Source organism: Mus musculus, chromosome 1 (assembly GCF_000001635.26).
Source record: "Mus musculus strain C57BL/6J chromosome 1, GRCm38.p6 C57BL/6J".
Taxonomy (NCBI): domain Eukaryota; kingdom Metazoa; phylum Chordata; class Mammalia; order Rodentia; family Muridae; genus Mus; species Mus musculus.
This window is the reverse complement of record NC_000067.6, coordinates 132,416,946-132,441,055: the sequence shown is the minus strand read 5'-3', so window position 1 is coordinate 132,441,055 and position 24,110 is coordinate 132,416,946. Positions and strand designations below refer to the sequence as shown.

At 44.5% G+C, this 24,110-nt stretch overlaps 1 protein-coding gene across 4 annotated transcripts in view; it reads right to left on the bottom strand.

The window, feature by feature from the left end:
- The window catches only part of Dstyk (dual serine/threonine and tyrosine protein kinase), a 49,571-nt gene extending 25,904 nt beyond the window's left edge, over positions 1-23,667 (bottom strand). For 2 of the 4 annotated variants that reach the window (XR_387156.4, XM_017319684.2), the window contains exons 1-2: positions 23,186-23,667; positions 6,569-6,957 (exon numbers count right to left, since the gene is read on the bottom strand). Coding sequence is in view for 3 of the 4 variants with exons in the window: in XM_017319684.2 (XP_017175173.1) it covers positions 6,569-6,957; positions 23,186-23,450 (654 nt within the window). In the remaining variant the exon portion in view is untranslated. Of the gene's footprint in view, positions 1-6,568; positions 6,958-11,479; positions 18,681-23,185 lie in introns of those variants that run through there. The other 2 variants (NM_172516.4, XM_006529356.4) reach the window with 2 other exon arrangements.
- Positions 23,668-24,110: the final 443 nt, after the last annotated feature.

Sequence of the window (24,110 nt, the reverse complement as noted above, 5' to 3'; positions counted from 1 at the left end):
CCAATGGGAAGTGAATTCAGCTCCAAGGCAAGAATAGTGTGCACTCTTAACCACTGAGCCACCTATCCAGTCAAGGAACTCTTCTTAGGAACACTGGCTTAAACCAGACATAGTGGCACAGGCCTTTATCCCAGCACTGGGGAGAGAGAGGCAGGTGGATCTCTGTGAATCTGAGGGCAGCCTGGTTTACACAGGGCTACACAGAGAACCCTGTCTTGAAAAATAAAAACAAAACAAAACAGAAGCCCCAAGCCACTAATTTATCTAAATGGAGGAGAGGCTGGTTTACTATGTGCCAAACATCGCTGGGTTCTTCATACAATTTGTCTCATTTTAGTGTCAATCCCAAAACTAGGGATTACTAGGCCTACTTTACACAGTCACACAGCTAAGTGACAAACCCAGATTGCTACATAGTACCTCAACCACCTAGCAACAAAGGCTGTTAATCAGTTCCTGATGACCTACTATGTATCAGGAACTGTCTGATTTGATGTGAGGGAAGTTCTGAAACAGTTAAAGAGGGTACCATATGCCATTACTCTATGCATGCTGGCTGCAAAGTACAAAAAAAAAAAAAAAGAAAAGGAAGAAAGAAAGAAGATAGCATCTTCCAAGAATGGCTGATGTGATCACTAAAGAATCACAGAGAAAATATTTTCAAGAAGCTTAACAATCAAGTTTCTGCCCACTGACAATCCTTTCCGTCTCTTGAGGCCGACTAGAGGAAGATTCCCTTCCTACACCAGCTGTTCCTCAGAGGGAGACATAACAGGTTCTGAAAGGAAAAAGGAAAAAGTCAGTCTGTTGCATGATAGTGGTAGCAAAGGGAGACGATGAAAGAGGAAGATTATGACCTCAAACTGTCAGATAACCCCCAAGAGCTAACTTGGAAGGCCAAAGGCAAATGAATAGTAAACTCAGAAAAGACAGCTTCAATAGCAAGTGTTCTTTTAAGAGATAGCAAGGCCACTATGGTACCAATAAAACTTTATGATCCCCTTTTTTTCTTTCTCTCTCTCTCTTTTTTTTAATAGAGTCTCTCTACATTGCTACAGATATCCTGAAACTCATATGTAGACTAGGCTGGCTTCAAGCTCACAAAGACCCACCTGCCTCTGCCTCCCAAATGCTGGGATTAGTGAGTATGCCACCACACCTGGCCCAGGATTATTTTCTTGAGGCAGGATTTCATATATCCCAGGTGGCCCCAAACTCTCTGTACAGTCAAAGACAGCCCAATATGCCTGATCTTACTGCCTCTACCTTCTGAGTGCTAGAATTACAGATATGCCTTATTGATGCTGTGTTGGCGTAGAATCCAGGACTTTGTGCATACTACACAAGTGTTAGGATTACTATTGCTGTGATAAAACACCATGACCAAAAGCAAGCTGGGGAGGAAAGGGTTTATTTGGATGACACTTCCATATCACTGTTCATTATCAAAGGAAGTCAGAAAAAGAACTCAAGCAGGGCAGGAACCTGGAGGCAAGAGCTGATGCAGAGGTCATGAAGGGGTGCTGCTTACTGGCTTGTTCAGCCTGCTTTCTTATAGAACCCAGGACCACCAGCCCAAGAGTGGTACCACCCACAATAGGTTGGGCCCTCCCCCACTGATCACTAAGAAAACGCCCACAGGCTTACCTAGAGCGGATCTCATGGAGGCATTTCCTCAACTGAGGCTCCCTCCTCTCTGATGACTCTAGCTTTTGTCAAGTTGACAAAAACTTGCTAGGCCATCTACTAAACTACATCCTAGCTCCTGGATAAGGATTTTAAAAACCAAAAACCTTTCTGGAGGTTTACTAATAGGATTCATGCTTGATATACACTAGGCATTGGGTTCAATCCCCAGAAACCACCCCCCAAATTCTCCTCCAAACTACTCATCTTTTTTTTTTTTTGTTTTGTTTTGTTTTTTTTTTGGTTTTTCGAGACAGGGTTTCTCTGTATAGCCCTGGCTGTCCTGGAACTCACTTTATAGACCAGGCTGGCCTCCAACTCAGAAATCCGCTTGCCTCTGCCTCCCAAGTGCTGGGATTAAAGGCGTGCACCACCATGCCCAGCTGCTACTCATCTTCTTACTATGTGCATCAGCCTATAGTAGGTGTTCCTGGTTTTCTTGGCACACAGTGTAAGCAGAATGGCTGCATTTCACTATATACATGGTATGTACTGGGGGGAGCTAAGAATGTTCAGCAAAGAGCACAAGCTTACTGTCTCCAAGGTATTTATGATTTAATGTTGGTCTGAACATCCTATATCCTACCTGACACATCATTTCAGTTTCTCCTTTACTGACCCATAAAATATTTTTTCTTCAATTATCTAAAATATCTCTCTTTACTTCTCTACTTTGAATAGTCTAACTACCCTCATTTCCTTCCTCTTAGAATAGCCATCTGGACCAAATTCCGTGCACTCCTTCCTCCCAACAGCATCTTGCCACAGACTTCTATTCTACTTCTTACCCCTAAATCTTTGTCTTTTAATCTAGCTTCTACAGTCTGCAGACAAAGCAGCATTTAAGTAAAGGCACTGGGCTGGCTGTCCTGGGTCCTATAAGAAAGCAGGCTGAGTAAGCCACAAGGAACAAGCCCAGAAGAAGCACTCTCCCATGGCCTCTGCATCAGCTCCTGCTTCCAGGTTGCTGCTCTGTTTTTGAGTTCCAGTCCTGATTTTCTTCAATGATGAACGTCAAATATAGAAGGATAAACCAAACAACCCTTCCTTCCCCAACTTGCTTTTTGGACATGGTGTTTCATCACAACAAGAGAAGCCCTAATTAAGAAAGTTAACATACAATATTTGTTTATTAGGCACAAGAATAAATGCCAATAACTAGCTAGAACTTGAGAGAAGCTAGTCTAGCAAAAATCTAAAGAAATTTCAGAGTTAAATTTTTGTATAAAATTTTTTTGTTTTCTTATGATGCTTTGTGGTAACTGGATTTTGAGAGCATTAACTGCTAAAATATAATAAAAAATAGTGTATGTATTAAAAACAGGTTATTCCCACTGACAATTGAGGCTTATAAAGAGAAGATTTTATCTCTATAACTGGTTAGTTACAAATACTTAAGACCTTGTCTGGAAGTATTATTCTTCCTCAGTTCCCTCAAATATCTCACTGGACATCATGATGAGCCAATAACCTTGCTCCTGGCAGGCTAGCTACCTGGTGACAAGGACCTTTCCCAAAGGTCCAGAAACCTTTGGTGGGATAGACAAGCTACCGATGAGGCCAGAACAACACAGCTGTCTGTGCTGGCGCATATCTAGAATCTCAAGAGTGGGAGGCTGAGGCAGAAGAATTCTGAGTTTGAGGCCAGCTTGTACAAAATAATTAACAAGACCTGATGATGATGGAGGAGGACAAGGAGGAGAGGAAGAGAGAGGGGAGGAGGAAAAGAAAGAGGAAGAACAACTTCAGAGCAACTGAAATTATGTAACGGCCACAATAAAGGAAGCACTGCAGAGGCTTTGGGAATCCTCCTCGCCTGAGCAAATTGAATCTTTACAAAAGAAACACACGTGTGTGTGTGTGTGTGTGTGCGTGTGTGTGCATGAGTGTGCAAGCCCCACTACCACCAGATTGTACAAGAGTGAGGCAGACAACCATTCCATTAGCCCTGTAAGAAGAAATTTTAAAAGGAGGTGGGTAGATGCAGATGTCGGAAAGTAGGTGGGGGTAGGGAAGGGAAAGTACTTTTGCATATAAAATACTTTGTATGAGGAATTATGAAATGTGCTGCCAACTGGAAAAAATGCCACATTTAAACACTAGGTAAGATCTCAAATACTAATGGCCTAACAATGTTCCTCTTATTGAAATACAAACCATGAGTCTCAGGGGATCCAGAACTAACAAGCTGGCAATACCATGCAGTGTGAGTTGAAACCGGTCTATTATGGAATATGCTAAAGTGGTAGGGTTATGAGGACTTTAACATCTCAGAAGAATGACCATTGTCTGCTTTGATAGTTTGGCAGCTCAAAGGGACATCTATTTCCCCTAATTCAATGTTGGCTTCCTTTAGCTAAATGTTTCCTTTCTTTGCTACCCCCTCTCCAACTCAAATAGAAGCATGAACTCACTGACCCTAAGTATAACTGGAGCTGAACAAAATACTTTTTTCACGGGCATACACACTCTTTGGGTAGCTGTGCCCTGCTCCAAGAATTGAGCTAAGCATCTCTGATTATTCAACAGATGAAAGCCTGTGGTAAAAGAGCAGTGGCCAAATCCACAGAGGCCACAACCCCTCCCCCAACCTGGCACCCCCACAGCCTTAGCATCATAGGAAGCTAAACTTAGAATCCCTGGAGTCTGCTCCCAGCTCCACATCAAAACCATTGGAGAAGAAAGCAAATCTGGAGAAACTGCTTAAGGGAAGCAAGCTTCAGCCACAGGAAAGAACACGAGAAATCAGAGTTCTCAGGATGAGAACTTTCATTTTAACCACACCAAGAAAAGGCTGCTCTGGTATTGTAATCCTAGTACCGTCCTCAATAATGATCTTGGGTGTGTGTGTGTGTGTGTGTGTGTGTGTGTGTGTGTATGTGTGTGTGTTTCAGATCTATCAGCAGCAAACTCTGGGAGCTCATAGTAGTAAAATATGTGCTCACATATATACTCATGGAACAACTTGCGCTTTCCTTGTAGTGACTGTTATATCAACTCAATTCATGGAAGAAAAGTAAATTAACATTAGAAGCCAAAACCAAGGGTCTGTGGAGACAGCTCAGTAGGTAAGAGTACTTGCTGTGAAAACCACAAGACCTGAGTTCAAATCCCTAGTATTCCTGTAAAGCCAGTCATGGTGAGGAGGGCTTGTAACCCCAGTGTTGGGAGGCAGAGACATGTGCATCCCAGGGGCTTGCTGGCTGGCCAGCCTAGCTGCAACAGTAACCTTCAGGTACAATGAGACCCAGTCTCTAAAACTAAGGAAGAAGGACTGGAATGATGGCCCGGCAAGTAAGTACACTGTTAACTCTTCCAGAAGACCCAGGCTTGAGTCCCAGCACCACATAGCAGCTAATAATTCTATAGAACTCCACTTCCATGGGATCCAAGCTTTCTTCTTGCCTCTACAGGCACTGCACACATGTGAAGCACAAACATACATACAGGCAAAACATTAATACACATAAAATAAAAATAGATCTCTGAAAAAATAAGGTGGAAAGTAACTGAGGAAGGCACCTGACATACTGCTCTGGATAAACACCCCAAGATAGATAGATAGATAGATAGATAGATAGATGATAGATAAGAGAGACATACATACACACATACACATACATACATACATACATATATACACAGATAGAAATAGAACCCTAGAAATGTAAACCAAATAGAGCTGGTGTGTAACTCAGCAGTAGAGAGCCTGAAAACAGAGGAAAGCCACCACCAAACTGAACTGAGAGAACATGGAGATTGCTCCATATTCCTCTCCAGCACATATAAGTAAAAGAAGCATGAGAAGGAAGTGAGAAGGCAGTTTCTGCCACAGACTCACTCACTCTCAGGGAGATGGAGTGTCTCACAAGAGAGGTAGAGAGGGACAAACAAAGGCAGAAACACTCTCCCCAGCTGGCCGGCCACACTTACATCCTGTGTAGCACAGGCAGACAAGATGATGAACCCTGAATTCTGAGCACCGTCATACTCTTTCATCCTACCCATGCTGACCCAACCATCACATCCAACCCCAATTCTGCTCTAGCCATGGCCTACTCCTAACTTTCTAGTAGGAATGGAAGGCCAGAGAAAGAGGGGAGGCCCTCTTGTGAGGAGGCGGGGATGATGGAGAGACAACAGAATAGCTTAGAAGATGCACAGCATCTGTGCTTGCTTTCAGAGTTTATGTAAAGCCGGGCGTGGTGGCGCACACCTTTAATCCCAGCACTCGGGAGGCAGAGGCAGAGGCAGGTGGATTTCTGAGTTTGAGGCCAGCCTGGTCTACAAAGTGAGTTCCAGGACAGCCAGGGCTACAGAGAAACCCTGTCTCAAAAAACCAAAAAAAAAAAAAAGTTTACGGAAAAAAGAAGCCAAGGTATCCAAGGTATTCTTCAATAAAAGGACTGCTTTGTTCCCTTATATTGAATCAGGCCTGGGTTCCTTGTCAGGTCGGGAATTGAGCTGCCCCACTCAGTAAATTAACAGCTAGCACTGATGAGAAAGCAATAAAATCTCTCCCATGGTCTCAGTTCTACGAAGAATATTAACTATTTATCGTCTTACTGTCCCTTTAGAAAGAGATGGCTGGAGACAGTTCCAGCAATCCCTTCTTACTAAAGTGAAAGGGCCCCCCTAACTTTGATAATAATTACCCTGTCAGACCTTGTCAAGATGCAGGGAGCACATATATCCTTTCCTGTCTGGTGGAGACAATGGTCCCCAGGGCCCTGCAACTGACTCGCAGAGGCATGGAACTGCCACCCCATTCTCATTCAGCTTCACGGATTACAGTCCTCTCACCACATGAGCCCAGAACCCATCACCAGGTACTTTTCTAAACAGTCAGAAAAGCAGCTGGTAAGGCTGTGTGAGCTGGTACCTGCAGGAGAGCATGATGCATTGTCACCTCGAGGTCAGCTAGCACATGAGCAGCGTCCTCACTGTCTTCTTGAACCTCCAGGTCCTCCTCAGGGATAGTCTCCCAGTTGTCCTGATGTGAAGCTAGCGTGTGCACTAGTTCATACTGACCGGGGAGCGCCAAGCTGACCCGAGTCCGAGTCCCATAGGTGAAGCGGAGGCGACGAAGCTTACAGCTCTCATCACTGTCCAGCTTGAGGGTGGGAAGCACCTGCACCCCCAACAGCAGGTTCAGCAGCTGGCACTTGGCGTTGCAGTCCTGGCCGAGGATCAGTATACAGGGAAGGCGGTCCACAAGCTGCTGCAGATACGTCTCTTCCATGGGTGGGAAGGAAATGCAGCTCAGCTGGCCTAGTAGGGGGATGGGGAAAGTGGAGAAAAAAGAAGGAGATAAAGAGTGAGGGGATAGAGAGACTTAGAAACTCACCTTGAATGGCAGAGCCCTAGAGGGAACACTTCCAGGAGACTTTTGGTTAAAGGAGGTATTGGGAAAATTCACTAGTTAGAAAACGTTCTTCAAATGTCAGAGAGAGAGTCACCTGGCCAGCTCATCATGGAAAACAAGCTGCATACTACAAAAGGTGGCAGTGGCCTGATAGCCCCTCCTCTTTTGTATAGTGGAGGGACATCTTAAGGAGTTTTAAAGACTCCATCACAAATATAAGATTATTAACTTGGGCAATAACTAGGGTCTGAATCCAAATAGAAATAAATGCATAAAAATGAAAACCTTCCTTCTGATAGAAGGCATAATGTTTGCATGCACAGTCCTCTTAAATCCCTACCCTATGCAGTCTTAGCTTTACGCTCCTCGTGTAAACTTACTTTACATGGGAGGAGGGGCAGTGGACAGCTCTCCGGATGGCTTGGGCACTACCGCTTTGCAGCTCATTACCCTGGCAGCTGCCAACAGCACCCCAGCTGCCAAGATTTCTCAGGACACTGGATGCTTAACTGAGATCTATAACTCCCTAATCAAGCCATACTCTTTCTGTTGACGGCTAAAAGACCATGAGTAAAACAGAGGGACAAAACTGCCTAGCAGGATAAAATCTAGGCAAATCTAAGAGATGTTATCTTAAAAATAATCTCCTTTGAGGATACCACCATTAATCTAAAGGGCTCACTTCCTCAAACAGATTTCAGGAGTATTATAGAGACCAAAGCGTTTGAAAGCCTGTTTGGGAAAGAATATGGCGTTGGTTCCTGGAAATGCTCAAGCAAGTATTCACCACTCTCACGCTGCTTCAGCTGCGGGATCTGCCGACAGCTACGCTTAAGGTGGTAATACTGAGAGACTACTTGCCTTAGTCACCTAACAAGATATTACATCAAACCATCTGTGGGCTGTTTTAGTCCTGAAGCAACAAGCAAGAGGCCTGACTCACTGAAAAGGTAGTTCCACTTCACAATGTACCTGTCTCCTGCTCCCTATCTTCCACAAGTGACATCACCAGAAAAGTTTAAGAGGTCTGTCCCTCTCTACATTCATTATGGTCTTCTGTCCCATGCCTATCTACGAATGCAGCACTTGGCCTCAGTACATCTGTCAGCAACACTAAAACAAGAAATCTACTCTCGTGGGAAAGAGATGGGCACCTCTAGAAATGTAGAGAGCGTTCCCTGAGTGCCCATTTCTGTGCAAGGTATTTAGTAAGTACAAGAGTGAATACCAGACTACTTGCTGGTCTAATCCCTGGCATACACTTAAAGCAGGAAAGCACAAACACTTCTCTGAGTGACCACTTGGGAAAGGACAATGGGCAAGTCTTGAGTCCCACGTACCTTCATTCACCTTATATCATAACGTATATCATACAGAGCAGAGGTTCTTCTATTACTGTTTCTAAGAATCAAACCATGAAGAAATTTCCCAATTCTCTGCATCCTCAGCACCCAACACAATGACTGACAGTGTTTGAAAGTTGTCTATTTGTTCCATGTCAGAATTCATTGGTTGTAAAGAGTTGTCTACAAAAGTGACTCTATTACATTTGCAAAGGGCAGCACTCCTAAAACACCCCATCTTTCCACAGAGAGTTGCTGTGAAGAAAACAACTGCAGAATTTGAAGAGTTCGTCAGCTAGCCTGCCTTCACTCTCGCCTACAGATCCTGGTCTCCTCCTTTTTCCTGGCCCTCGCCAGACTCTCACTTAAGTGACAAGTGTCTGTCCAACTGACGGCCTTGCCGTTCCTATCATAGAAGCTGTTTTATAAGGAAAGCAAACTGACAGCCCTCAGTGAGTTCTAACACTGCTGCTCCCTCTAGCAGAGTGGATAATGAAGCCAATGGAGCCCCTTTCAGGACAACACCTCTGACACAAACTATCAGCGACAGAAAAGCCAATAAAGCCTGCTGCATCAGCCCAACCGCAGGGACACACCCCATTATTCATCCGACCTAAATCATCACCTTCCTGTGCTCCAGCTCGCCTACAGAAATAGTCTGCAGAAGCAAACAGTCAAAGCAGCCAAGACGAGTGCAATGGCACGGGGGCTGAGCTTGAGCCCAGGTCTGCCTCCCATTGCCAGGCACTCTGCCAGGGTTCCATGTGCAACCTACTGAGCTGCGAAGGCCCTTAGCATGGGCACTGCTGTCTCTTGGTGTTCAACATAACACTATCCAAGCCCTCTCCTTCTCGAATGAAGCTTTTCCACGGCTCTCTAAGCTGTCTGTGAGATTTGAATAAGTGCATGATAGAAATGAAGCTGAAAACAGATGCGATCATCTTCCTTCCCTGGAAAAGAGCATAGCTGGCACAGGGAGCAGCCCTGGGGGGCGGGGTGTCTGATGTCTGATCCTCACACTGCTCATCTATGAACTGAGAGTCAGACCATCTTTAACACTCCAATTTTTAAAAAAGATTTATTTACTTATTATTATGTCTAAGTACACTGTAGCTGTCTTCAGACACACAAGAAAGGCCATCAGATCTCATTACAGATGGTTGTGAGCCAGCATGTGGTTGCTGGGATTTGAACTCAGGACCTTGGGAAGAGCAGTCAGTACTCTTAACCGCTGCGCCATCTCTCCAGCTCCACTCTTTCCAATTTTAAATTCTAGTTTTAACTGGTCTGCTGGCTGTTGCTATTACAGTTTCAGAATATGTAGCCTTGGCTAACCTGGACACTAAGTAGTTAAGGCTGGCCTGGAACTCAGAGATCCACCTGCCTCTAATTCCTAAGCCCGGTGTCACCATGTCTGGCTGTTTTTATTTTTAAGTTGTGCGTAAATTTAATTATGAAAGCTCTTCCTGAACTATTAAACACAGATCAAAGGTGACTAGACTAGCCAGGGGCTCTAAGGACCTACAATATAGTCTTAGCATATCTCTAAAGAACAGATCAAAAGCTGTGCCTGACATTGGAGGGAGGAAGGCAACCTGCTTCCGAGTTGCAGCAGGCACCTGGCAGACAGTTATAGGACTTGTGAGTTAATCAGGTTTTCTCTGGTAATTAATACAGCAGCATCTGCATATGGGCTGCCAGAAGGCAGCAGCAGGCTTCGCAGCTGGCGCACATTAACCCTGCCAACTCTGACTGCAGGAAAATTCAAATCAAATTGTCCTAAGTGCAAACCAAGGCTTTAATCTCTCTGTCTTTCTTCATGGTGGTTGTTCTTAAATACAGAGTTACCTTGACTGAATTTCCTTCTAATAAAGACTGCAAGTTAGGAGGAAGAAGTGCAAACAAAGGAGTAGGCTGTCCTGTGGATCTGCTCTAGACGGTATTTTTCATCTCTTTTTATACATTGATCTAGAGGTTATTTGCCTCATCTCAAAGTACTTGATTCTACCAGATAATTTTTGTCCTCATTTATAAATTAGGAAATAGGCTTTTAAAAAAGAGAAAGAAGGAAAAAAGAAAGGAAGGAAGGAAGAGAGAGAGAGAGAGAGAGAGAGAGAGAGAGAGAGAGAAAGAGAAAACAGCTGAGCTTCTGCACTTATTTAAGGAACTAAAAAGGTTGTGCAGAGCTGTACCTTGGTCTCAGCAACCACACAAGGCAATGCCCCAACCTTGGCCATTTCCCAAGCCAGGGCTAAACAACAAAATTTGTTAATTACAGGACTTCAGTTTAAAACAAACTTTACAGCCCCTATGAATGTTGCTCCAGATCATGAGGAATAAAGCCGAGGGCACAGCATGGTGGCTCACGCTGCAATCTCAGCACTAGGAAAGTGGGGGCAGTGAGGTCAGGAGTCTGGGCCATCTTGGGCTGTAAAGAGAAGCTGTATAAAAGGGTTGAAGAGATGGCTCAGAGGTTAAGAACACTGACTGCTCTTCCAGAGGCCCTGAGTTCAATTCCCAGCAACAACATAGTAGCTCACAACCATTAATGGGAGCCAATGCCCTCTTCTGGTGTTCCAGAAGGCAACAAGAGTGTACTCACATACATAAAATAAATAAATCTTAAAAAAAAAAAAGAAGCTGTATAAAAAACAAACGGGCTGGAGAGATGGCTCTGGTGGTCAAAAGCACTTACTACCCTATCAGAGGACATGAGGTCAGGTCCTATCCCTCCTATCAGACAACTTACAATCTCACACTCCCTCATGTCACAACACTCACAATAAGCAACACAGGCAACTCTAGCTCCAGGAGATCCAAGCTCTTTCTTGGCCTCACAAGTATCTGAGACTCACGACACACACAGAATGCATAGGAATGAAATTAAATTCTTAGAGGAAGGGGTCAGGATTCAAGACAGGGTCTCACTTTGTAGCCCTGGTTGTCCTGGAACTCATTATGTAGACCAGGCTAGCCTCAAACTCATGAAAATCCACCTACCTCCATCTTCGAGAGCTAGGATAAAAGGCATGCGCCACTATACTTGGTAAATCTTACAAATAAACAAACAAATAAGCAGAATTACTTTTGACTGGTGCACACTCGAGACCACTAGTAGTTTCTATAGACTTCTGGGATCTCTTTTCTAAGAAGCTGCAGATGCTTTTCTAAGAAGTTCTGAATGTTCTTCCCATCAGCCAGGGTGTATTACTGTTTGAAGTATGAATCCTAAAAAGAGAAGTGGCATTTCATGTCACTAGTGCCCTGTTAGGGTACACTGGGTTACATCTGCAGAAATGGCACATGGGCTGCACCCACTCACACCCCTTCCTGCTTGTTTCCCACTCCAATCAATCATATATACTCACGGTGAGCAAAGGACAGGGACATCAGCTCATGGTACTATCTAGAATATCATGACGCCTGTCTTCCTTTTTACACTACTGCATCTTATTGGGACCCAGAATAGACTGCCAAAAAATATGGTGCTTTGTCATGCTGAATACTTCAATTTAAAGACTGAAAGGCCTCTGAAATAAAGTCCCTCTCCTGATTCTTCTGCCTCTCAGTTTTCTACCCTCCTCCAAAGTTATTACCGATATGAGCCACCATCTTTCATTTTTCTCTTGATCTCAGCAGTGTCTTGCTGCATGCTAAGAGGAAACAGGGTTATATAAAAACCGAACAGATAGGCCATACTGTCTATACTAGTACATCATACCCAGCTAGTGTTCTTCTACACAGCTGTCCCCTCTTCACTAAACCTGAGCACCACAATTACGTTCCCTAGATTTAGGGCCATCATTTTTGAAGCTCTGTGCATATAAAACTCCAATTCAATCCCTCACTGTTAACTCTTGTTAACCTGGTTTTGCTACAGGATACTGGGTTATGACCCTTGGGGTGGAGAAGGGAAGGTGACACTGACTGACGAGACTTCAGAGTCATTCAAGTCTCAATTCAGCTGGTGCCCAAGTACACTTCCTTTCTCAGTTCACTTGGTTGTTTGGTTGTTTGAGACAGGGCCTCATTCCATAGCTTAGGCTGTCCTCCAATCCTCCAACTTAACAATCCTCCTTCCTTCTGTTGGGGTTATACGTGTTTGCCATCACAACCATACCATACTTCAGGGGTTTGGTTTTGTTTTCTTTTGTCTTTCTTTTTGTTTATTTATCTAATTTTAACTTAACATGTGTGTGTGTGTGTGTGTGTGTGTGTGTGTGTGTGTGTGTGTGTGTATACACATATAATATGTGCTTTTATGGTAATTTACCATAAGTCTTGTCTAAATGAAAGGCGAAAGTGCTCCTGACCCCATGGTAGTGCACAGGGAACAGAAACAGAGACTATTATGGATGCAGAAATGGAAACAATTCCTCGAAGGAAGCCAGGTATATGCTTCACGGAGGCCTTAGAGTTTGCAATTGGTGAGAAAGCAAATTAACCTTTAGGAGCAATGCAAAGGTGAGGACATACCAAAAGGACACTGGAATCGGCCTGAAGGAGCAGTCACTAACCAAACAGGATAATTTATGCATAAAATAAAAAGAACTGAAAGTTATAACCCACCTAGAAGAAAACCCCAAATCTAAGAGCACACTGATAAAAAAGTAAAGCTCTTCACAGCAGAATAGCAACTGAATACTCTCAGGGTGTCAGGTTCTGAACAGTGGCTCTCAGCCTCCCGACGCTGTGACCCTTTAATACATTTCATGTTGTGGTGACCCCCACCATAAAATTATTCTGTTGCTACTTCATAACTCTAATCTTGATACTGTTATGAACCATAATGTAAATATCTGTGTTTTCTGATGGTCTTAGGAGACTCTTGTGATGGGTCGTTCGACTCCAAAGGGCTCATTGCCTTGAGAAATGCTGGTCTAGAGGAAGGAAGGGTTTTGAGGAACAGGCTTTCGGTGAAATCTAAGAACATTCCCACAAAGGGTTAATCAAGAGCCAAGGGAGAGATGAAGTTAAAGCGTAGATGTCCAGAGGGTACCTGCCTAAGTAGTGAGCAAGCTTAGCATCTCCTAAACAGAAGCAGCACCACGGGCTCTGGGTGGAATTGTCCAGTCATTTCTCTGAAATTTCTGATGAGGGCTCACGACAGAGATTAAGGTCATGTACACAATTAAGGCCTGTTCTCTTAACTTGTCAAAGACACAGATGTCAGGGAAAGGGCAAAGAAATTGCTCCTCACTAAGGGATTCTGAAGAGGAGTGACAACTAAAAGCCCCATGTGTTCAAAGGAAATGCCAGGGACATGTTGGGAGTCAGCAAGCTCAAATGAAGAAGGACTGGATGGAGTGACTCCACACTAACTGCCTGATTTGGAGAGCAGTGTGTGGAAGCGTGTCCTTGATGGGGTGAACTGAACACTGGAGAGTTTAGAGATGACACAACCGGCCTGCATCTTGCTCTTAAAAGGCTCTGAAAAGATAAGACATAGTATGGGAACATTCGTCAACTGGGAAACATGAACCACTGGATAACTGTATGAAGCAAATATATGAGTTCTTTTCATGATTCTCAAAGTGTTTATGTGCCTTTGAAATTATTTCAAAATACTTTTTTTAAACAGCCCAAAAGGACATCTAGTTAAGACACAGGTCTAGATCTCTGGAAATACGAGATCAAGAGATACACTTCTCTCTGCAGGGACAAATCATCAAATACAGTAACAGGATTTGGTATATTTTTAAACAATTTAATAACACTGCCTTAGCCAGGTGATGGTAGCACACGACTTCAATACACTAGGCAGGGAGAAGCAGGTGGATCTCTGTGAGTTTGAGGCCAGCCTGGTCTACAAAGTGAGTTCCAGGAGAGTCAAGCTGTTACAGTGAGAAACCTGTCTCAAACCAACCAATCAACCAATCAACCAATAAACCAAGTTCCTTCCTTGTTCTCACTCCTGCCCTCTGGGATCTTCCTTAGGTTTACTGCTTCCTCTTGGGGGCAGAAGGTGTCTTCAGGACACTGATCTCCGTTGTTCAGAATGAAACTTAGAATCCATATCCATAATACAAGGCAGCGGTACTCCAACAGACTTACTTACAAGTTAATTAGTGAAGAGCCCCACAGAGAAACTTGACCTCACAGTGCCTGCAGGTGGCCCCTCTGTTCCTTGAGGAGTACAGGCATCCTCCCTCCCACACTTAAGAAGCCAGCTTTTCCAGGTTAGACTAGTAGGAATGTCTATGTCTTCCCATGGAATAAGCACCAGAGGGCAGGTCAGTTGTTTTTTCACGAGAAAGTGAAATCATTTTCTCAGAGGGCTTTGTATGCCAAAAACTAAGGCTGACTTTGCTCCAACCGGCGGCTACTGTTCTCCACAGCCTTCCTTGTCCTTCCTATCTTCACAATATTAAAGCCAACGTGTATTTTACAGGATAGTCCTAAAGAGAAAGATCAGAAAAGTCCAGCTGCGGTCTCTCTAATCTGAATAGAAAGAGTTTTCATAAAAACAAGTCTTGTAACCTAGCGGCATCTGGGCTCTGCAAAGTCAGGGGTGGGAATGGGGAGACAGAGGGAAAGAGAGAAAGATGAGAGAAAAAGAGATAAGAGAGGGGTGGGGGAAATTGTGGGAAATTCTCTCCTTACTCTCTGGAATGGATAAAAGCCACCAAAGTGGAGTCAATCTGACATAAGTAAGGCATTAAAGCTCTTAATCTGATTAATCTAAATTTAGATACTTCACATCCATCCAAGTAAAGAGATAAAAGGCACTTTTTAAAAAGAAGTGTATTGTAAAAATCAAAGGCTTTTATGAATACATAACCAAGACATTATTCTTCAGAACAATTCAGATGCATCAATTAGCTAGACATGTGAAAAGCAAGACAGTTCTTACATCCCACTTCCATCTTCCTGCCCAGGGAACAGTGCCCCAGGGAGTAGAAGCACAGCTCCAAATTGAGCCTGGTCCAAAGATTCCCACAGCCACATGGCTCAGAGCTGGGGAATCTGTCAGGTCTCAATTTCTAAGAGCCCAAGACCACCAAAGACTGAATCTTCTAGCCCAGAAAGGGCCTGTACTAAGCCTGTGTATCCCCACAAGGGACTCCAGCCAGTTCCAGGATATAAGAAAGACACCTTCCCCATACACAGTACCAACTCCCAGTACCATGGAGAAAACAAAACCCACTGTCTTAGATGCTATTTCCCCACACGCAGGGTAAATTCACATTGGGTCTTGTAACCCTTATGGGCGGAGAACTCACATTTCTAAAGGAGCCTCACATTCTTCTAAGAAAGGTGGAGATGGGAAGCTCACTAATGGAATGGGATGGGATGCATTCTGCACTGGACCTCACAAACATGACAGTCATTACCCACAGTGTTAGAGTACCTCAACTCCTTTCAAAGTGATCCTGGCCCTGCAATCAGGTAAACTCTCTCTACTACTGAGTCAACCTCCATTCTTCAACTCTTTTGATCAATGCCATATTTTGTGTGTGTGTGAGAGAGAGAGAGAGAGAGAGAGAGAGAGGGAGAGAGAGAGAGAGAACATTTATGCATCGTACACACACCTGTAAAGGTCAGAGAACAACTTACAGGAGGAATTGTTTTTTCCCTCTACCATATGGAGTCTGGGTCTTCAGTCTTCTGTTTGCTTTGTTTTGTTTTTGAGACAGATTCTCTCTGCATAGCCCTGGCCATTCTGAGGCTCTCTATGTAGACTTGGCTGGCCTCAAACTCACAGAGATCTACCTTTCTCTGCCTCGAAAGTACTGGGATTAAAGGTGTGTGCCATCACGCCTGGTTTAGGTCTTCAGGTTTGTATGCCCTCCCCCATCCCTTCAAAGACAGGTGATTGGCGTGTAGGCAAAGCATCTGTAGACGAGCTCTGGTGAGATGTTATTAACCATCCTTTCCTAACTGCAGTCTGGAGTGACTGATCTCAGGCCCCTGGGCAGAACGGCTTCCATAAAGGGCTGCTGAGTGCATGAGCTCTAAGAACCTACTTCTCCTACACTGATGGCGCTCTGGTCTAGTTGGTATCTCGTGAAAATCATTCTTAGGGACAGGAAAACAATTATTTTGCATAGGGCACGGACTCGAACTTCAGCCCAGCTTGATATTATGGCTCGTGTCTATAGTCCCGGCCACTCAGGAGACTGAAGTAGCAGGATCATGCAAGCTTAGTTTAGGACCACCCCAGCATGCAACAGAATGAGAGTCCACCTCAGGAAAACAAACAACAAGGAACACTGGGGACAGTCTCTGTAAATAGGGACTGGTGGGTCTGCCCAGCAGCTGCTGCAGCCAGCAGGCAGGCCCGCCCTCTCAGGCACTGCCACAGCGGAGAAAGTGAAGCAAAGGGAGCAGAAATTCAGGAGCCTGGTGATGGCATGGTGCTGTCGGGTTTTGTAAAAAAGCTCTTTTGCTAACATACTCAATAAAAAGTTGAAGCAGTTTAAAAAAAAGGGGGGAGGAGCCTCAAGTATAACCATCTATCAAAAGCACCCAGGGTCCAAATAGTAAGACATGGATGGCTCTACAAAACTCCAGATCCCCAAGTGTGTGGAAATGGTCTTCTGAAAGGAAAATTACGTTGTATTTGATTTTGTAGCATCTTCCAGAAATAGAAATAATTTAATAGGTATTTTCCCATTATATACAAAGCAATTCCATAAGCACTACTGGACCAGGACACAGACATGAAACCACTCTTTTGCCTTAGACACTCACAATCTAGTCGGCAGAGAAAGATGAACATTCTTATAGCTAGCACGAAAAGAAAGAAAGAATTACAACCCAGGTCTGTAGGAATGAAGCAGTGAGCACAATGTGAAACTTCTATTTTCCTTTACTTCAATAACACGTTTTTGAGGCTTTATTTTTAAAAGATAGTTATGTTGTTTTTATAGCGCTAAGGCTCAATCCTGGGGCCCTGCACATACTATGCAGGTGTCTACTGCTGCATAACATTCTCAACCCCAAAAGAGTGGTCTTAAAGTACATTTCCCACATTCTCCTAGTCTACTGAGACAGAATATGCGAGTGAGTGAGTTCACAAGCAAAAATTAACAACCATACTGGATTTTTATTTAACTACGTGGTTTCTTTTTAAAGATTTTATTTACTTTTAATTTCTATAAATGATTATATGTATGTATGCATGCATGTATGCACGTAGAGCATCTGTGTGCAATACTTGAGGAGGCCAGAAGAGAGCATCAGATCCCATGGAACTGGAGTTACAAAAGATTGTGAGCCATCATTGTATGGGTGCTAGGAATCAGACCTGGGTGCTCTGGAAGAGCAGCCAGTATTTTAACTGCTGAGCCATCTCTCCAACACCTCAATACATATTTTCTTTACAAAGTGCTTGCAGATGCTGGGCATGGTTGCACCTATGAACTCTCAACAATATGGCTGACTGCATGAGACCTGCACAAGGTCACACCAGTCAACATGTCAACATGGGAAAAGGTTTATAAGACCTCAACCTCACTGCTGAGAGAAAGTCAGTTTCTTCAGAGACAAACAGGATGGGTTGCCCAAGCCTAGGTGGCCAGCCCTAAACCCATGAACATACAGGCAATACCAATTGGCTACAATAGCGTTAGTGTGGGGGTTGGGGAGGGGTGTGTGTATGTAGTGCCTAGAAGAGGAAATAGATTTGAAATTGAGAGGAGGATGTCGGGGGAAGCATAAAGGAATTGGAAGAAGAGGGAAGGGTTAAAATAATGTAAATATAGTGTACTCACATAGGAAATGGTTTTTACAACATGGTCCATGGATTTTTAAGTGTGTCCAGCATAATCTTAGACAATTAAAAAATAAATAAGTAATAAAGCTGGGGATGTCAAGGCTCTGATCTTAGCACTCAGGAGACCCGAGGAGGCTGGACCACATCTTCTTCACTGAATAAGGTCTTCCACTGCAGTAAAGCATGGTCCCAAATGAGGACTCATTTGTAACCGTCTCTGTGAAGAATGCATTTGTATTCCCAAGCCAGGTAGGAAAGCTCAAGGAGCCACAGAAGCAGAACTGGACCTGGAGCCAGGAGACCTGAGCCTACCTGGATTCTCCAGCACAGCGCTGTTTCGCCCGTCCCACACTACATTCCTCTGCCTCATTCTCTCCCCTTCCCTGCAAGCACATGCTCCCACTTGCTAATCCAATGTCCATCACCTCCCACCACAGGCAAGAGCCACATCTATTAAGATCTACACTCAAGCTGTAGTGTCCACTTTCTCTAAGTGTCACAATTTTGTAAGGTGAGCATTATGACCACCACATCATACAGTAAGAAGTGATCCTTTTTTGTTTGTTGTTTTGACTTTTGAGACAAGATCTCATACGAAGCCCAGGATAACCTGGAACTCTATATACAGCTCAGGCTGATCTTGAACTCAAGATCCCCCTGCCTCAGCCTCCTGGAGTGCTGGGGTCACAGGCACAGCACCACTGCAGACTAACCTTTGATACAGATTGCCAGGACACTGATTTCAGTATTAGTGCCTTGCTTCTAAAATTCCAACAACCCATCTATATAAAACAGTAACCAAAAGAGGCCACAGAATACTGAGGAAACACATTTATTTATTTATTTGGATAACAAGAAGCAACCAGCTATAACAATTTGAGGATTAAAGTTCATTTTTAAAAGGCCTATAATCAAGCGGATGTGGTGGCACACACCTTTAGTCCCAGCACTTGGGAGGCGGAAGCAGGTGGATCTCTGTGAGTTCCAGGCTAGCCTGGTGTACAGAGAATTTTCCAGGACAGCCAAAGCTACATAGTGAGACCCTGTCTTGAAGATAAATAGACGTAAACACTAGCCACTCTACCTTCTGCTTTCCTCTCAGCTTTACCTGCTGCCTGTGCATGAATTCTATATGAGACTGTACCTCTGCAGAGGATCTATATGAGACTGTACCTCTGCAGAGGATCTATATGAGACTGTACCTCTGCAGAGGATCTATATGAGACTGTACCTCTGCAGAGGATCTATATGAGACTGTACCTCTGCAGAGGATCTATATGAGACTGTACCTCTGCAGAGGATCTATATGAGACTGTACCTCTGCAGAGGATCTATATGAGACTGTACCTCTGCAGAGGATCTATATGAGACTGTACCTCTGCAGAGGATCTATATGAGACTGTACCTCTGCAGAGGATCTATATGAGACTGTACCTCTGCAGAGGATCTATATGAGACTGTACCTCTGCAGAGGATCAAGTTCAGGCCTCCAACTTCTTTTGTCCACCACCCAATACACACAAATAGGTGTCTGTAATGACGACACTTATAGTCTTTCTTAAGAGAAAAGTGTAAGCCAAAGGTATGTCTTCACCCCTGCAATCTCTGGTGAGGCAGGATACAGGTTAGAGACCAGCCTGAGCTACGTTTTGAAACTCTATTTAAAGGAAATGGAGAGGGAGAAGAAAGAGGCAGAGGGAAGGACTGACACCCACTCACCTAAGAAAAGGCCAATGTCTTGACTCTTTAGCGCCCATCTGTAGCCCACTGAGCAGCACATCCCAGGCACTCACACATCTATTTAATAATGGCTACTATGGGGCTAGCCGGGAATGCAGAGGCAGAGGGATCATTTAACAGAGGAACTTAAGACCATCCCAGAAGAACACAGTGAGACCGCATCAAAAGCAAAAGATAGCTGCTACTTACGCACCTTAGCATGGCTGCTCTAAACCTGCGCAATATTAACTCCAACAATCCTAGAGGTAAGGACGATTACAGCCTCCATCTCCAGATGAGGAAGCTGTGACACGACATAGTTATGATCAGTTAAGACCAAAGGGAGGCAACACAAGCAACAGAGTTCCTACCAGACATATATGAGTCACCGCAACGTCTTAAAATGGAGAAGATTAAGACAAACTGCAATAGCCAGGACCTACACTGGATCATAAAGTAAGACAAATACTTTTCCTTCTATTTTGTAATACTCTACCCTGCCTCTCCTAAAAGGGTTCAAAGCCTTTATCTCATTGCTTCTGAATGCTCTAGCAGAAGAAGAAAACAAAACAAAACAAAACAAAACAACACAACAGACTGAGAGGTTTCTCCCCCACAGCTACATAAAATGACTTGGACAACAGAGGGAGAACCGAACCAAAGAATTTTCTTTTATGTTTCAGTTTTCTTTGTACAAGCAAAACTCTTTTCAAAAACAACATTTTAAGAGTTCTACTTAATCTATATCACTATCATCACCACCAGTACACCGCCCAGGCTGACCTGGGACATACAATCTTCCCATCTCAGCCACTGACTTGAGTGAATATAAATCTATCAAAATAAGAGGTTTGGCATTCTTCCCAGGTCTCTGTGGTTGAAAGTGAAATTTTTAAAAATGTCATTATATATTATGACAAATGGCATACAAAAAATATAATAAATTGATTTCTAAGGTTGCCACCTCTTTAGTTCAGTGTCTTCAAATTATAGTTAGTCTCTAATTTTCAGTTGCTCAAATACTACACTGCATTAAGCAGAGGAGGGCTTGTTAGGTTAAGAACTGAATGCCCCTTTCCGTCATGTTCTGAGTCCCTATTAATCAGAAACCAACACTCACAAAAGAAATTTGAGACAACCTCCAAGTGACTTTGACCTTACCAAAAAGCTCCAGCTAGCACAAAGGGCTAATTGTCCTTTAAGGACTGGTTCTACTTTCTAACACCTTTACTTAAATAACCAGGACAACAGCATCCTTCAGCTAGACACAGAAAGAGGTACTTAAAAACTCTGGTGCAGCCTCACCCTCAAAATGTAAAATGCTGGTATGGAACAAAATCAATTTGTTCCATACCCTCTCATCTGTGTCCTCCTCGGATTTTATAGAGATAGGCACATTCCAAAGGGTGAAGAAAGTTTAAATATGCAAAAATTAGATCACGATGCAGTCAACCAGAAAAGCCAATTAAGCAAAATACAAAGGTGTTTTTGTATGTCTTAGGTTTGCCTTTAAAGAAAACAAAAGCCAACCAAGATGCTTCAAATTTTGAAAATCTCCAACTCTCTAAATTAAATCTATTCTGAGTTGGTTTTCTAGGTTTTGGTTTTTTGTTTTGTTTTGTTTTGTTTTTAAGAGTAACTCTGAAACAGTCACTTTAAAGTAAGGGCAGAAACAGAGGGCTTTTAAAGCAAAGCTTCTGACGGAAGAAGTTGCTGCCAAACTCTGGGTCCATTGAAAAATATGAGCTGCCTCACCAACTGCTCTAGACAGCGTCTAGAAGTGTCAAAAGCACAACTTCAGAAAAGTAGTTATCACTCTAGTGTTTTTTATGTCCTGAAGTAAAATAAGATCTTTTGCCTGGAGGTGGTGGTGCACACCTGTAATCCCAGCACAGGGAGGCAAAGGCAAGCAGATCTCTGAGTTCGAGGCCAGCCTGGTCTACAGAACTAATTCCAGGACAGCCAAGGTTACACAGAGAAACACTGTCTCAAAAAAAAAAAAAAAATTTTTTTTTAAAATACCTATACTCTGTGTGTGTGTGTGTGTGTGTGTGTGCGAGTGCACACACATGTGTGTATGCACAGTGGCCTATATGTGGAGGTCAGCAGACTACTTTCAAGAGTAGGTTCTCTCCTGGTCAACTCAGGGCATCAGGATTGGCAGCAGGTACATGTACCAGCTAAGCTATCATGCTGACCCAAAACAAGGGCTCTTTAAATTGCTATCCTGGGCAATAGAACAGTACCATTGAGGGCCCTATCAGGACTTACCAGCATGTCTTTAAACACCCCCTTCTGTAGTCTCAGACAACGTTCTTAAACATGCAACAAAGAGTATAGGGTCCAACTCACAAGTTCACCTTAAGTGATAATAAAACACCTGTATCAGATTCCAATATCTTTGACTTGCTAAATTAGACTCTTAGGACCCCCCCACCATGGTTACACAGCCAGAATCCATAAGACACAACCTGAGACATGGCATTTTTAATACACTCCTGAGGTTATTTTAATCTACACTGCAGCTCGAGAATCACTAAAGGCAAACCAAGGACATACCTGCTGTTAGGTTGTGCCCCGTCTACCTACCCACATGGAAAGTCAGTGGCTTCTCTCATCAACTTCCTAAGGAGAAGGTGGTAAAAGTTAAACCCTCTAGTTCCCCACCAATTGCAGTTCAAGGAGGATCAAAGATCTTGCAGTATTTAAAGTGATCTGAGGCCTCTGATACATCCCGAGGGGTTGGAGGAGAGGGGGGAATCAAGTCAAGAAGGGCAAGTTTTTCAAGGGCTCAGGGCCGCCCCACTCCACTCCACTCCCAACAACAACAATAACAACAACAAAAACAACAACAAAACATTTCTTAACTCCTTCACCATAAGTAACATCTCTGACCAATTAATTTCTAACACCCATTAAATATCCTTTTCTTTGGCAACTCCAAATCCTATTTAGAGGACATCTTCGCAGGGCTGCCTCTTGACTGGATTGCAAGCACTTTACACACCCAAACCCCGCGCGCTCACACACTCACATACCAGTGCAGTCCGAAGGCGCCCAGAGACTTCAGAAACACCCAACCTAACACCTAACCGGGGACTCGGTCCCCATACCAAGCACCCCAATTCAAAGCAACTTTCTCACCTCTCCGCTTAGCCTTTTCGAATTCTGCCTCCCGGTCTCGAGCCCTTGCCACCTCTCCCCAGGGTATCCTCCCACCTCATCTAAGATCCCCGAGGCCCAGGCCTCGCGCCGCCCCGCGGCCCTCTCCTACTGGCCGCCTCCTCCTGGAGTTGTTTTGCTGACGGAGATGCCACCCTCCGATTTTCCTCTCTCCATCGGGCCTGTCCTTACCCGCCGGCAGCGGGGCTTCGGCGACGTCGCCGGCAGGGCCAAGCTCGGCCGCTCCGCCGCCCGCGGGGGAGGAGGGACAACTGTGGCTGTGGGAGCACTTGATGTCGCGGAAGAACTTCTGGGTCTCTCGCAGGTTCTGCCGCAGCCGTCCCAGGTAGCGGCGGTAGCGGCTGAAGCCCCGGCACAGCTCGCGGATCATTCCGCCGCCTCCGGGACCCGGGCCCGACACGGACTCGCCGGCCCATGACTGCCCGTCGGCCTCCATCGCTCAGCCAGCTGTCTTCGCGGCTGGCTGAGCCGCTGGCCCGGCCCCCTCCTCCCGCCCCCTAGCGCTCAGAGAAGGCGGAATCCGCCTCCCGACGCCCCTGCCGGCGCTCCGCGCGGCCTCCAGCCTCCGTCACTGCCGCGGCTGAGCAGCCAGAGCGCCTGGCTCCGGCCAGAACCTTACTCCGCTCCCCAGCGGAGCCAGGGACGAGCTCACAGAGGCACCGTCGCTGCGCGGGCTCCTGGGACTTGTAGTCTGGGCTGGGTGGAATGCCACAACGCCCACAGGGAAGCAAGCTAGCGGGTGGACCCTACTGATCCCTGTGCTTACACTCTTCTCGTTTAAAAGGTGTTCTTGCACTGTACACGAATTCCTAAGGAAAGGCAGAACCCGCAGAGTATGAACCCCGGCAGAAATGGGGTACCTCAAATCTAGGAGAAAGAAAGATTTTAATAAGTAGAAGGAAATAAGGCCGAGGACAAAATATGTCTGTGGTTACCCCAAATGGTTACAACAGATAATAGAGAATTGGTTGAAAATACCCGGAGAATAGTGAAAACTCTACTGTTTGTGTTACAGTCTACTTTTTCTTTTCTTTTCTTTCTTTCTTTCTTTCTTTCTTTCTTTTTTTTTTTTCCTGCTCTAGATGTGGAAAGGGGG